The following is a 12,069-nucleotide window of genomic DNA, read 5'->3' as shown; positions in this document are numbered from 1 at the left end:
TGCGATAGCCTTGTTCATATAGAAGGATCCTACCTCAGTCCCCCTTCTGGAGAGGGACTGCAGTCCGGACACTCCGACCACAGGGAAGACGCTGCTTGAAAACACTTTCCCATCCTAGTTCGGGCTTGACAGTTGTGACAAGCAAATACAAGGTTGCTTGAACCTAGATTCTCCTCTTATTTTTGGTTTAATCTCCGCCAACGCATACAGCGAGTGGATCATGAGAGACAATGTGGAGTGTCTTTAGACCTCTTGCTGCATGCGATCAAGAGCATACGGAGCATACATTGGCGCGATCTGAAGAATTGATCAACATTAGGTGTCATGTTCCCCGTGTCGCGGTGTGAAATCTGGTGCTTCTGCATATTGGTGATTCCCGTGAAGACTGCATTTTCTCTGCGGTGGGGACATCATCACCTGCGAGGAAGGAGTATGTTATCAATGGCCGGGTGCGGATGGAAGCGATTCCGTGTGAAGAACATGAAGCTGCTGTTACAAAGTTATCGGATGTTGGTAGGGTCTTCAGACACGTTCGGCAGCTCGCTGTATGGTCGAGCCGGGTAGTCTGAGTTTCGCACCTACCATCCTCACGGTATGCGGCCGAGAAGATGAGAAATCAGGTTGCATGGTGGACACCATCAAACATCGCCTTGCGATCGCGTTTTGAAGACGCTTTGAGAGGACGTGTGATTGCCAGAGAAGCAAGAGTGATGCAGTGAGCCCATGCGTCGATCATGAACCCTGGATGTAGACATCTCCGAAGTCGCTACGCCCTGTGATGAAAGCTAAACGTTTAGAAATTCGCAGTCATCACTCTGCACTCATTGCATTCACACTTCCGATCTCGTCCCAGCCTGTTGGCATTGCCCGTCCGAAGTAGTCGCGATGGCAGCACGGGTCTGCAGCAAGCACGTCAGTGCACTGTTGCGTGCTCGAACGTCCACTGGAGTTCCGCGAAGATGCTATGCGTCGGCTGCTACAGCACCTTCCACTCTGCCAGCGGGGCAGAGGCAGGCCATTGAGGTTTGTAGCACACTTTTCCGAAGAAAGAGCGTAACTGACAGCGTAGCAGAGAGAGGCATCGCTCCGCACACCAGATCCAGCCGCCGATTCTCAGACTGCCCGCCTCGTCGAATCTCATGCGCCATTTATGGTCCCCACATATGTCCGACCCCCTCCAGTCTTCCATAAGGGCGAAGGATGCTATATATGGGACATTGAGAACAGGCAGTACTTGGACTTCACTGCCGGTATTGCTGTCAATGCCTTGGGACACTGCGACCCGCAGGTGAGCAAGATTCTGTATGAGCAGTCTAAGACATTGGTGCACAGCTCCAATCTGTACTACAACCCATGGACCGGAGCACTCAGTCAATTGCTGGTTGAGAAGACACGAGAGGGTGGCGGCTTCGACGCTGCGCGAGTCTTTGTGTGCAACTCGGGAAGTGAAGCAAATGAAGCCGCGATCAAGTTTGCGAGGAAGTACGGAAAGAGCGTACAGCCAGATGGCAGCAAGTATGAGTTGGTGAGCTTCCAGGGCTCGTTCCATGGGCGAACAATGGGGTCATTGTCTGCCACCCCCAACCCAAAATACCAGAAGCCGTTCTCCCCAATGATTCCCGGCTTCAAGTACGGCACATACAACGACATTGCAGGCATCAATGACCTTGTGACGGAGAAGACTTGTGGCGTGATCATTGAACCTATTCAAGGCGAGGGAGGTGTCAATGTTGCTACACAAGAGTTCCTTCTGGCTCTGCGCAAACGCTGCACAGAGGTCGGCGCAGTTCTGATCCATGATGAGATCCAATGTGGCCTGTCACGAACAGGTAAGCTTTGGGCCCACGCTGCACTACCGAAGGAGGCGCATCCCGATATTGTCACCACCGCGAAGGCGCTTGGTAACGGCTTCCCCATTGGCGCCACTCTGGTCACAGAAGATGTTTCGAGCAAAATTGTGACAGGAGACCATGGCACAACATACGGTGGAAACCCGCTCGGATGTCGCCTAGCACACAACATTGTCACACGACTCTCCGACCCGGAACTACAGAAAGATGTTCTGAAGAGGGAGGCGCGATTCCGACAGCACTTTGTGCGCATTCACGAAGCTTTCCCGGATGTCGTGCAGGAGGTCAGAGGCCGGGGTCTGATCCTGGGTCTTCAACTGAGTGCTGACCCAACACCTGTGATCACAGCTGCTCGGGAAAGAGGCCTGCTTGTGATTACATGTGGTACAAATACCTTACGTTTCGTCCCTCCTTTAATCATCTCTGATGCCGAGATCGACGAGGGCATGGAGATTCTCGAGAGCGCCATGAACGCCGTCTTCCGTGAACCAGGTCACATTCCCGGCACTGATGGTCAGCAAGAGATGCGCGCATCCAGGTGAGCAGGTCCTACTGGGAATATCGAAGATATAATCCAAGCATCTGCCATGGCTGGGATCGATTCTTGACCGGCGCCGAGGTTACACAAGCACTTCGCCTCGAAGTCAGATTTTCTGCAAGATCGCACGTCACAATCAGTCTGCGGAAATCAGCCAGCTGCCTCAGACATGTGGCCGCTCCTCATGGACCTGAGCCGCAACTCATATTGGCGCCGCAAGTCACTACCTGGAGAAGCCTTCCGCGGCACACGCGATCCTCAGATCCGCCGTTGATCCATCATCACAGCATGCGGCATAAGCAGAGTATGCTCATTGCGCGATACCAAGCGCATGAGCATATTCATCAGCGCTAGGACCGGTATGGATGTCACACGCTCGGTGTTTTGTTATGCGCCGGAAACGTCATCAGGAAGATGTCTGTCCTTTCCACGCAGTTCGAGTGCGATGAGGGTCGTGGTGCCGCGTCGACTGTCATCATGGAATCGAACGTGCTCATTCGAGCGCGAGTTGATTGTAACCAGCGGTCTGTAGTGTATTGTATAGATTCTAGGCCTGGCACGAATCGCCTGTGAAACACCCCGTCTTCTTCGCCGAAAAGTTCTCCCGGCCGGTCGACTTCGTCATCGCCCAGACTCCAAGCCTCAAACGTCTCTTGGTACTCCCATTCACTGTTGCGCCATTGGCTCCCCAACGGAACTAAAACAAAGCAAGCGCCCGAATTAGAAGAGCTGCGGCGTCCGAGGCGTAGTCGTTGAAAGCTCGCAGGATCTCACACAATCGTTTGGGCAACAGAGCACACGATCGATGCAAGCATATCATCCCCAGCGACGTCGAAAGTCCGCGCGGCGAAACTCGTTCAGTTCGGACAACCACCCAACCAGGTACAATCGCAAAACGCCACCGCGGAAGGCGCGAATCGCCGCGAGCAGATCACAGATGAAACCAGTTCGTGTTTAATGCTGAGCCACCCCAAGAGTAAGCTCTGGTCTTGGCCGCTGCCCTTAGCAGTGAACTGATCAAGCCCATCAACTGACATTCCACGCGCTGTCGCATGCCCACTCTCCGCCTTGCTTTTTCCCCTTGCCGTCTCTTAATCCTTCTTTCTTATCCATTTCTCGCTTGCGGTCGGTGATAAACGAATACAACGTCATTTGACCCATATCGCAAAACATCCCAGCTCCAGTCTGCGGAAAGGGACCAGGTGCTATCATAAGCGGACAAGGCAAGAGCTAGACCTGGCAGGACCAGCCTATACCGGCCAACGCGACAAGGCGTGTGCGCGCGCGTGAGACGCAATATCATGATGAACAGGGATACGCTTCGGGGCGCGTCACGCGAAATGGGACATCCTTCGAAGAAACTTATCGCGGCATATGTTTTCGACTGGGTCATTACTGTCGTCTTCGCGGCAGCCGGCGGCTTCCTGTCGTTCGTCCACCCGACCCATCGAGCTTTCTCGCTCTTGAACACCGAAATATCATACCCATACGTGGAGGAAAGCATCCCGGCATGGCTGGTCGGTGTCATCGCAGGGCTTGCCCCAGCGCTCATCATTGCTGTGGTGGCCCTGGTATTTGTGCCTGGACGTGAAGTGCGACGGTTTTCGACGAGGTCGCAGGTACTGAGGTTGAAGCTATGGGAGTTGGAGAAGGGCCTTGCGGGACTATGCTTGTCTCTCGCGGTGGCATTCTTTGTTACGCAGGGAATGAAGAACATGTTTGGAAAACCGAGGCCAAATATGCTGGCGAGGTGCAATCCCAATGTGGAAGAAGTTAGTTCTGCCTATCGAGGCGGATATGGACAAGACATCAGTATGCGCTGGACCATGGTCGACTCGTCCATTTGCCAGGAGACAGACGAGGAGACTCTACAAGACGCCTTCCGATCTTTCCCCAGCGGACATGCGTCTTGGTCCTGGGGCGGACTCCTCTATCTTACTCTCTTCATCTGCAGCAAGTTTGGCATCGGACTACCACATCTACCAGTAGTCTTCTCGTCAACAGAGCAGAGACAATCCCCTACGAACGAACACGAACTCCTTCCCCTCCATGCCAACCGAGCACGCGGCTCCTCGATGGAAACCGAACGCAAGGACGCCGAAGACAGCCCAGGCGAATACGCAGCTCCCCACGCTCTCCATCAACACAATCGCTCCCTTGACAACAACAACTTCACCGCAAACACGAGCTACAGTAACGCCAACCGCAACAACTACCCAACATCCACATCCTCCAATCCCATCAGCGTCCGTAACGCAGCAGCCGCCCCACCAAACTACCTAATTATTCCAGCCCTCACGCCTATCGCCGTCGCAGTCTACATCTGCTCCACGCGCTTCGCCGAATACTACCATTTCGGCTTCGATCTCATTTTCGGCTCCCTAATTGGAATCGTCACCTCCTGGCTCGCGTTCAGATGGTACCATCTTCCAATCTCGAGAGGCCAGGGCTGGGCATGGGGAGCCAGATCCAGAGATCGCGCATTTGCATTCGGTGTGGGAACGAGTGGATGGGTTTCAGATGCTGGTTGGTCGAGTAAACGAGCGAGTCCTGCGGATGTGAGTGCTAATCCTGTTCCTGTTTGAGCACGGCGATTATGAGAGAAAGACGAGAAGATGGTGTGCTTATATTGTATTTGCGAACCTGTGCTGAGTCTTTTGTTCTCTTCGCAGATTGATATTTCGAATCGTGTATAGAGAAGTTGTTGTAACTTCTGTTCTCCTACTCTTCTCCGCATTGAAAATGAGAGGGAGTGGGGAGGCGGAAGTCTCGATTCGATTCGATTCGATTCGATTCTGGTTGTATGATTGATTTAGCGTTGGCGCAAGGTTGAGAATAATCGGACCAAGGGGCGGCGAGGGGGTAGGAGAGAGAAGCGGAAAAGTTGAAGAACGGACAGCGAAACAGGCAGAGGAAACAGTTTCGAGTTGTATTGGCACAGCGGACGATGAGATAATCCCAGTATTGGATATGATGAGGAAGTTATGAATTTCACGTTGAATGTTGGAAACCATTCTCATACTGCACATTCATGCCGTATGCTGACAGCACCATGCTCCTCTTACTTCGCAAGGCAGTGGTGACCAGGAGAAATGTAAACAGCCACTGAGCTCACTGTGCCATTGGAGACATGCTGCCTGTGGCACGGAATTCACCAATGATGCTTCAACGTGATGGTGATGGGAAGTGAGACTGCTTTCTATGTCAAACTTGACATGTCATATATTGTTACAGCTTGTGGCGGGCACCGTCTCTCTCTATACTAAAGAAGACTCTATAAAAAGGGCCAGCCAACGCCCTAGCTCTCGAGTTGAAGTGAGAGATCAGGTGATTTTAGAAACTCTTCATGCCGGCTAGATTTTGTGGTATCCCCTCTTTCTTCATGTTGAACGCCCAAGCGCCTCGCAATGCTTTTATCTTTTGGCCCGCCCCTCCCGGTAATTGAATGCTCTGTCTGTTGAAAAGACAAAACCCCTTTCTGTTCCCAGACGTAAAAAGTGGTATCTTGCAAGTTCCAAAAAATTCACGTGTTGAAGCATCGCTCATAAACATCATAAACATCTCTTTTGATGAGATGTGCCGTCTAGTAGCGGTACATCTCGGTCTTGAATGGACCCTCGATTGGCAGGGACATGTACTCTGCTTGGGCCTCGGTCATCTTGGTGAGCTTGACGTTGACGTGTTCAAGGTGGAGGAGAGCGACCTGCTCGTCGAGGATCTTTGGCAGAACGTAGACGCCGATTGGCATGCGTGGGACGCTGGACTTGACTTGACCCTCCTCTTGGACCTTGATTGGGCCATCGGCCTCGCCTTCGATGGCACGGGCGAACTCGACGTACTTGGTGGCGAACTGGCGGTCGCCAGCCTTGTACAACATGATCTGGGCAAGAACCTGGTTGGTGAAAGAGCAGGACATGACGAAAGAGCTGTGGCCAGTCGCGCAGCCCAAGTTGACGAGACGACCCTCAGCGAGGAGGATGATGTGGCGGCCGTTTGGCATGAGGAAGCGGTCGACCTGAGGCTTGATGCTGACAACCTCCTTGGCGGTCTTCTTCAACCAGGCAACGTCGATCTCAATGTCGAAGTGGCCAATGTTGCAGACGATGGCATCCTCACGCATGGCCTCGAAGTGCTTGCCAACAATGATGTCTCGGCAACCAGTGGTTGTCACGAAGATCTGGGAAATAGGAGCGGCCTCCTCCATGGTGACGACTTGGTATCCAGCCATGGCAGCCTGGAGAGCGTTGATAGGATCGATCTCAGTGACGAGCACACGGGCACCCATGGAGTGGAGAGCCTGAGCACAGCCCTTGCCGACATCACCGAAACCGGCAACGACAGCGATCTTGCCAGCAATCATGACATCGGTGGCACGCTTGATACCATCGACGAGGGACTCTCTGCAGCCGTAGAGGTTGTCAAACTTGCTCTTGGTGACGGAGTCGTTGACGTTGATGGATGGTGCGAGAAGTCCATTTGGCTTGCCCTTGTTCTTGAGCATCTTGTAGAGGTGGTGGACACCAGTGGTGGTCTCCTCGGAGATACCGTAGCAGCCAGTGAGCATCTCTGGGTACTTGGTGTGCACGAGAGCAGTAAGATCACCACCGTCGTCGAGAATCAGGTTGAGAGGCTGACCCGATGGGAAAGACTTCAATTGTTGCTCCAAGCACCACTGGTACTCCTCCTCAGTCTCACCCTTCCATGCGAAGACGGGAGTGCCGCTGGCAGCGATGGCCGCGGCAGCGTGATCTTGAGTGGAGAAGATGTTGCAGGAGGTCCAGGTCAGCTCAGCACCGAGGGCCTTGAGCGTCTCGATGAGCACGGCAGTCTGGATGGCTGTGGGCGATACGTCAGCGCTGCAATGGCACGATGTGTGGCGGCGGACAATACGAAGCGGAGGAACTCACTCATGTGCAAGCAACCGGCAATGCGGGCTCCCTTGAGGGGCTGCTCGGCGGCATACTTCTCACGGGTCTGCATGAGACCTGGCATCTCCTGCTCGGCCAGCTCAATCTCTCGTCGGCCAAAGGCCGCGAGGTTGATGTCTGCAACCTGCACCACCGCCCGTCAGCCATTGTTCTCGCGGGAATGCGGCGTTCCCGAGCCATTGCGTGTGCGTACCTTGAACTTCTGTGCTGGCTCACCCATTTTGACGGTGTTTGAAGGATGTGGAGTGGGATAAGAGGGTAAAAAGTAAAGTGAGTGAAAGATGAAGAGGTGAGGAGGGTTGAGCAGTGAAGCAAAAAAGTTGTTGTTAAGCTCCTGCCCCGCGCCGTTCAGCGAAGGGCAGAGAAGCACGGGCACCAAACGACCCACAGCTCCCGCCTTGCAACTTTCAGGGTCTGCGACGACTCGGCAAATGCACGACACACTCACACCGCAGCTGCCGCCCACGGTGAGCTGGATCAATGTGCTGTGCTGCTACCACAGTACTGCGGCTTCTAGTGCTGCACGCGACGTTTCTCGAAATGTTCTCTGCCTGCGTCGAGCAGTCACTGCCGCAGCCCAGCAGAAAGTTGCTGGCTGGCCTGCTCGCTGTTCGAGCAAAACGCACCGCGGCATCCGCAGCCTACACCTGCTTGCAATTCCCTATCCTAGGATCCTGTCTAGGATCGGGGCATTGCTAGTCGGTCACCGATTTCGCTCTCAACGACCAGCATATCTTCACATTGAGACGTCTACGGCAACCGGTCGGGAGAAGTGCACAGTTGTATTCTTATGGCCATCGTGGGCTGTGAATTGTATATCATTACACGTGCTAGAGCTCATACATCCTCCCACGCTATGCGTTGTACATCGGAGAGAATGAGCTATCAAGAGCTCCATTTCAAGAGAGCCTCCGCCAAAGCAGCTGTAATCAATCAAAGAGTATGCTCGCTGGCTTGCATCAACCCGGTTCCTTGTTCTACATGTGCTGTGCTTGCAGCGCGTCCTCGCGCGCTACAGCAGGTGCGGTCAGATCTCCGCTTTTGCTTTTGGTAGTCTTCTAGAAACGCCATGCTGAACGCCATCATGTGCTGTGAATCATAAAAGTTTTGGCAAGTGCGCTGCAAATGCAGCGGGTGAGGGAATCCGCACATTTTCCTGAATCGGTCATCGTCTCAGTGAATCAGTATATTAGGCACCATGGCTCACGATGGAAGGCTCATGTCTTGCATCATTTCGTCGAGGCCAGCGCCATGGCTCATCAGTGGTGATCCAGAGCCATCATGGTCAGTGGTCGCCTGTTTGCGTCGTGACAATCGTCGATTCGTTACGTCGTCATCTTGGGGCGAGTTGAAGATACTGCGAAAGGCAGGTTCTTCATCGCTCATATTTTCCGCCCCTTCGTGGTTCGTGGGTGACCGTCGCCGGTTCGGACTGGTGTAGAGGCCTTCAGTTTCACGCAAGGCATCTTTCACTTTGCGTTTCAGGCTACTAACATACGGCACAATGTGCCGAAGTGTAGCTGTATCGAAGGGCACTTTCTTGTTTGTTGGGTATATCGAAGACAGCGCAGGCGAGTCCTCTGTGATCCTCCTGGACTGCAGAGCTGCGATGACCTTTTGAGCCACGAGTTCGGAATCTTTTCGGGGCCGGGTCACAATTGTTGTGCCCTGCTTTTGACCGCGTGTTGGCGAGACATCCGCAGAGAGCTGGGGTTGTATCGCCTTCACGTTCGACTTGATCGGTGTGACTTCCTCGAAGGCACTTACATCGAAGCCAGGAGATGAGGGAGGGGTTCGGCGGGGTTCGATAGTGTGTTCCTCGCTTTCTTGGTCTGCAAGCTCGATCATGGCGTCCACCTCTCGCCACGACTGTGCATACGTGCCGGTCAGCATATTCAAGGCCACAGCTCGAATCCGCAGTTCCTTCAGCTCTTCAATCAACAGCCCCCACTCGCGCAGCAAGCTTATGTTGGCTACCACATTCTCTTGCTGTTCGCGAATAGATTTGGGTACGAACATAACATGCCCGCTGTCAATACGCCTCGAGTCGCTCTCGTTGATATCTTGTACAGGTTCGGGGAGTTCGTCGAAGTCGAAGTCATCGTTCCAGTCTTCTGTCACACCTTTGCTCCCGACACCCCATGTGCCAAATTTGTTGGCTACAACGTTACTACGTTTGTTGTCAAAATCAGGTACGACAGGCACACTGTGACTCCGTGCGTGCATCCCGCTGACAGGTCGGCGACCGGCCGGTCTGCTTCCTCTGCTGTCTTGATCCTTCTTTCCATGCACAGTACGAGGTCGGGGAGGAGACTGTTGAGGATGACTCGGACTCGGTTGTGGCTCTGACCAATCAAATAAATTTGGTTTTTCCATTGGCGAGTATCCGTTGCGATATGGCGTGGAATTCGCAGATCTCGAACTGGTGAATCGCAAAGCAGGACCAAAACGAAATGGCAACGTTTGTGTTGTTGTTTGCCCGCCAAAGGAAGGCATGGAGTCATGTCGTTGAATGCCAAGGCCTGGCTCAAGTCCACCGTCGTTGTCGGCATCCCAATCATCATCGTCCATATCGGGCGTTAGGCGCATAGTAGGTGGCGAAGACGAAAAGATGTGAGTCGCTCCAGGGCGTGCTGAAGGCGTTGAAGTAATGCTCTTGTTCCGGAGGGACCTTACTGGGGTGCTGACCACGCTCCCTTCCTCCTCGATAGTGCTGTACCGGGCGTTGTTGTGCTCATGGCCATCACTCAAGAAATCCCGGAGTTTGGTGCTCCGACCAGAGGAGAATGTTGGGGGTGATTCGTCAAATATGGTTTCAATGGGAGGCCCACGTCGTCCCGAACTGCTTCGCGTTGTCCTCGTTGGAATCGAATCGTAGTACACGTCGCTCTGATAGTCAGTGCTGTTGTCACCTAACGAGCGCCGCTCACTTTCCGAGCCGACAGTTGAAGCGATTTCTGAGTAGGTCGCAGAGATTCTTGGCTGCCTGGCCGAAGGCGCGAACGCGCTCTCCGGGGGCAAGCGATGATGATCCGGTGTGCGTGCGCCGGAGCCTGGCGCAGGCGCTGTTTCATCTTCTGAATACGGTGCTTGCGGCAGCTCGCCACCAAGTTGGAGGTCGACCTCGTAGGCGGGATCCGAGGAAGAAGGATGTTCGCTAGAAGATGACGAGTATATGCTGCGCTGCGACGATGTTGGGTCGGTTAAATCGCGGCGTTTGGCAGGGCGTTCCAACTCTGGCTCTATGTTCCTGCTCACGAGACCACCCATTGAAGCTGGCCTGAGTCTGCGGTTCGATCTGGCAGACCACGGTCTGCCATTGCTCGTTGATGGTCGTCGCCACAGTGGTTGTGGCCCTGTCGAGAGGAGGTCACCAATGGAGAAGGATCGTCGGGGAGACGCGCTTTCTTCGAAGAAAGGAACGTAATTGGGAAACGGCGAGGAAGCTGTACTCTGCGCCACGTTGACTTCGGTGGTTGCGTGAAAGGTTTCAAGTTCATCTGCAGCAAAGGGGGCCTCGACAGTAGACACGCGAACTGGTTCCTTTGCGGAGACCAGGGTTGGTGTGTACTTTCGATCAGGAAACATACGACGTACAGGATTCGGGATGCCTGTCGAATTTCGTCGTCTGGTCAATGTCGATTGCTCACGTGTCGCTTCGGGCGAGAAGTATGATCGCCAATGAGAAGCATTACCGGACGGAGAACTGGTACCACGGGATATGGGGCTATCCCAGCCTGAACCTGATAGCCGCTCGTGCAGCGTCGCGGAGCGCTGATGACTTGTAGCTGGCCTTCGAAATATGGGGATCCGCGAATTGGGCGATCCATGAGTGCTGCTGAGCGATGTTGTCCGCTTCACGAGCTTGTTGGCTGCAAGTGGACGTTCGTTCGTTGGTGGTGTGCTGTCCGCAACCATGGGAGTGGACGAGCCGGTGACGGAAGGGGTAATCGACCCATTGGAGTGCGAGATGGCGGCAGAAGGTGGGCGTGATGTCGGAGTGCGACTGGAGTCTCGAGACGAGGATAATGAACTGGACAGTCGGCGGAACCACTTGCTGTTGGCGGCTGATCCTGTTGCAGAGGTATTGGTGTCTGCGGCGACGCCGTGCTCTTCCTGCGTCTGCGGTCGGCGCGAGGATCGATCCATGCCCACGCTGAGGCCGGTGTAGCTGTGCCGCTTGGCTGCTAGTGTCGTGGAGGCGGTGTTGGTGGAGCTGGAGCGCGACCTCCGCCCATGGCTGCGTCGCGCGGGCAGCTCAGCAAACAGGTGCGGGTGGGCGTTGAAGGTCGACACGGCGGTGGCGGTCGCGCTCATGTCGGCAGCAGGCCGCGCCGTGCCTGGAATGCTTGCACTGGCGGGACCATGAGCATGAGCGCGGCGGTCGTTCGCATCGGTGTTGGCGCGCGGGTGGGACTCAGAGGCGGTTAGGACGAAGCCGATGCTCGCAAGGGCGGTGATGGTCGACGTGGCTCCGAGCGTCGAGGCAAATGTTGGCATGCCTCAAGACCGCACGGCCGGCCTGGGGAGGAGGAGAGCGAGGAGGCAGCGAAGGAGGGCGTCGTGGAGCATGTAACCATGTCTCGCATGTTTACTCGGGATGCTTAAGGTCCACCCTGCTGCTGCTGGCACTTAAGCGCATGGCATCTGGTTTCACAACGACAATGAGCGACTGGGACCACGCAGGAACGAGAGAGTGGATGCGATGAGGAGGGGGTGCTTGTTGGCGGAACAGCGCACAACCCTGGCACCA

At 54.6% G+C, this 12,069-nt stretch overlaps 4 protein-coding genes across 4 annotated transcripts; 2 read left to right on the top strand and 2 right to left on the bottom strand.

The window, feature by feature from the left end:
* Positions 1–885: 885 nt before the first annotated feature.
* ARG8 (acetylornithine aminotransferase) lies at positions 886–2,392 on the top strand (the record flags this gene model as incomplete). Its single annotated transcript, XM_023593264.2, has 2 exons — positions 886–1,023; positions 1,073–2,392. 2 exons carry the CDS (start codon positions 886–888, stop codon positions 2,390–2,392), a joined length of 1,458 nt encoding a protein of 485 aa, XP_023459488.1.
* A 1,336-nt stretch (positions 2,393–3,728) lies between these two features.
* RHO25_000654 (uncharacterized protein) lies at positions 3,729–5,084 on the top strand (the record flags this gene model as incomplete). Its single annotated transcript, XM_065602041.1, has 2 exons — positions 3,729–4,946; positions 5,061–5,084. The coding sequence occupies 2 exons, from the start codon at positions 3,729–3,731 to the stop codon at positions 5,082–5,084; spliced, it is 1,242 nt and encodes a 413-aa protein (XP_065458113.1).
* An 887-nt stretch (positions 5,085–5,971) lies between these two features.
* SAH1 (S-adenosyl-L-homocysteine hydrolase) lies at positions 5,972–7,536 on the bottom strand (the record flags this gene model as incomplete). Its single annotated transcript, XM_023593262.2, has 3 exons — positions 5,972–7,224; positions 7,296–7,440; positions 7,510–7,536. 3 exons carry the CDS (start codon positions 7,534–7,536, stop codon positions 5,972–5,974), a joined length of 1,425 nt encoding a protein of 474 aa, XP_023459486.1.
* A 983-nt stretch (positions 7,537–8,519) lies between these two features.
* On the bottom strand, positions 8,520–11,816 carry RHO25_000652 (uncharacterized protein; the record flags this gene model as incomplete). The annotated part of the gene is made up of 1 exon (XM_065602040.1): positions 8,520–11,816. One exon carries the CDS (start codon positions 11,814–11,816, stop codon positions 8,520–8,522), a length of 3,297 nt encoding a protein of 1,098 aa, XP_065458112.1.
* Positions 11,817–12,069: the final 253 nt, after the last annotated feature.

The sequence above is a fragment of the Cercospora beticola genome, chromosome 1, assembly GCF_033473495.1.
Source record: "Cercospora beticola chromosome 1, complete sequence".
NCBI lineage: Eukaryota > Fungi > Ascomycota > Dothideomycetes > Mycosphaerellales > Mycosphaerellaceae > Cercospora > Cercospora beticola.
Note: the sequence above shows the minus strand (reverse complement) of the source record. Positions and strands in the feature narration are given on the sequence as shown.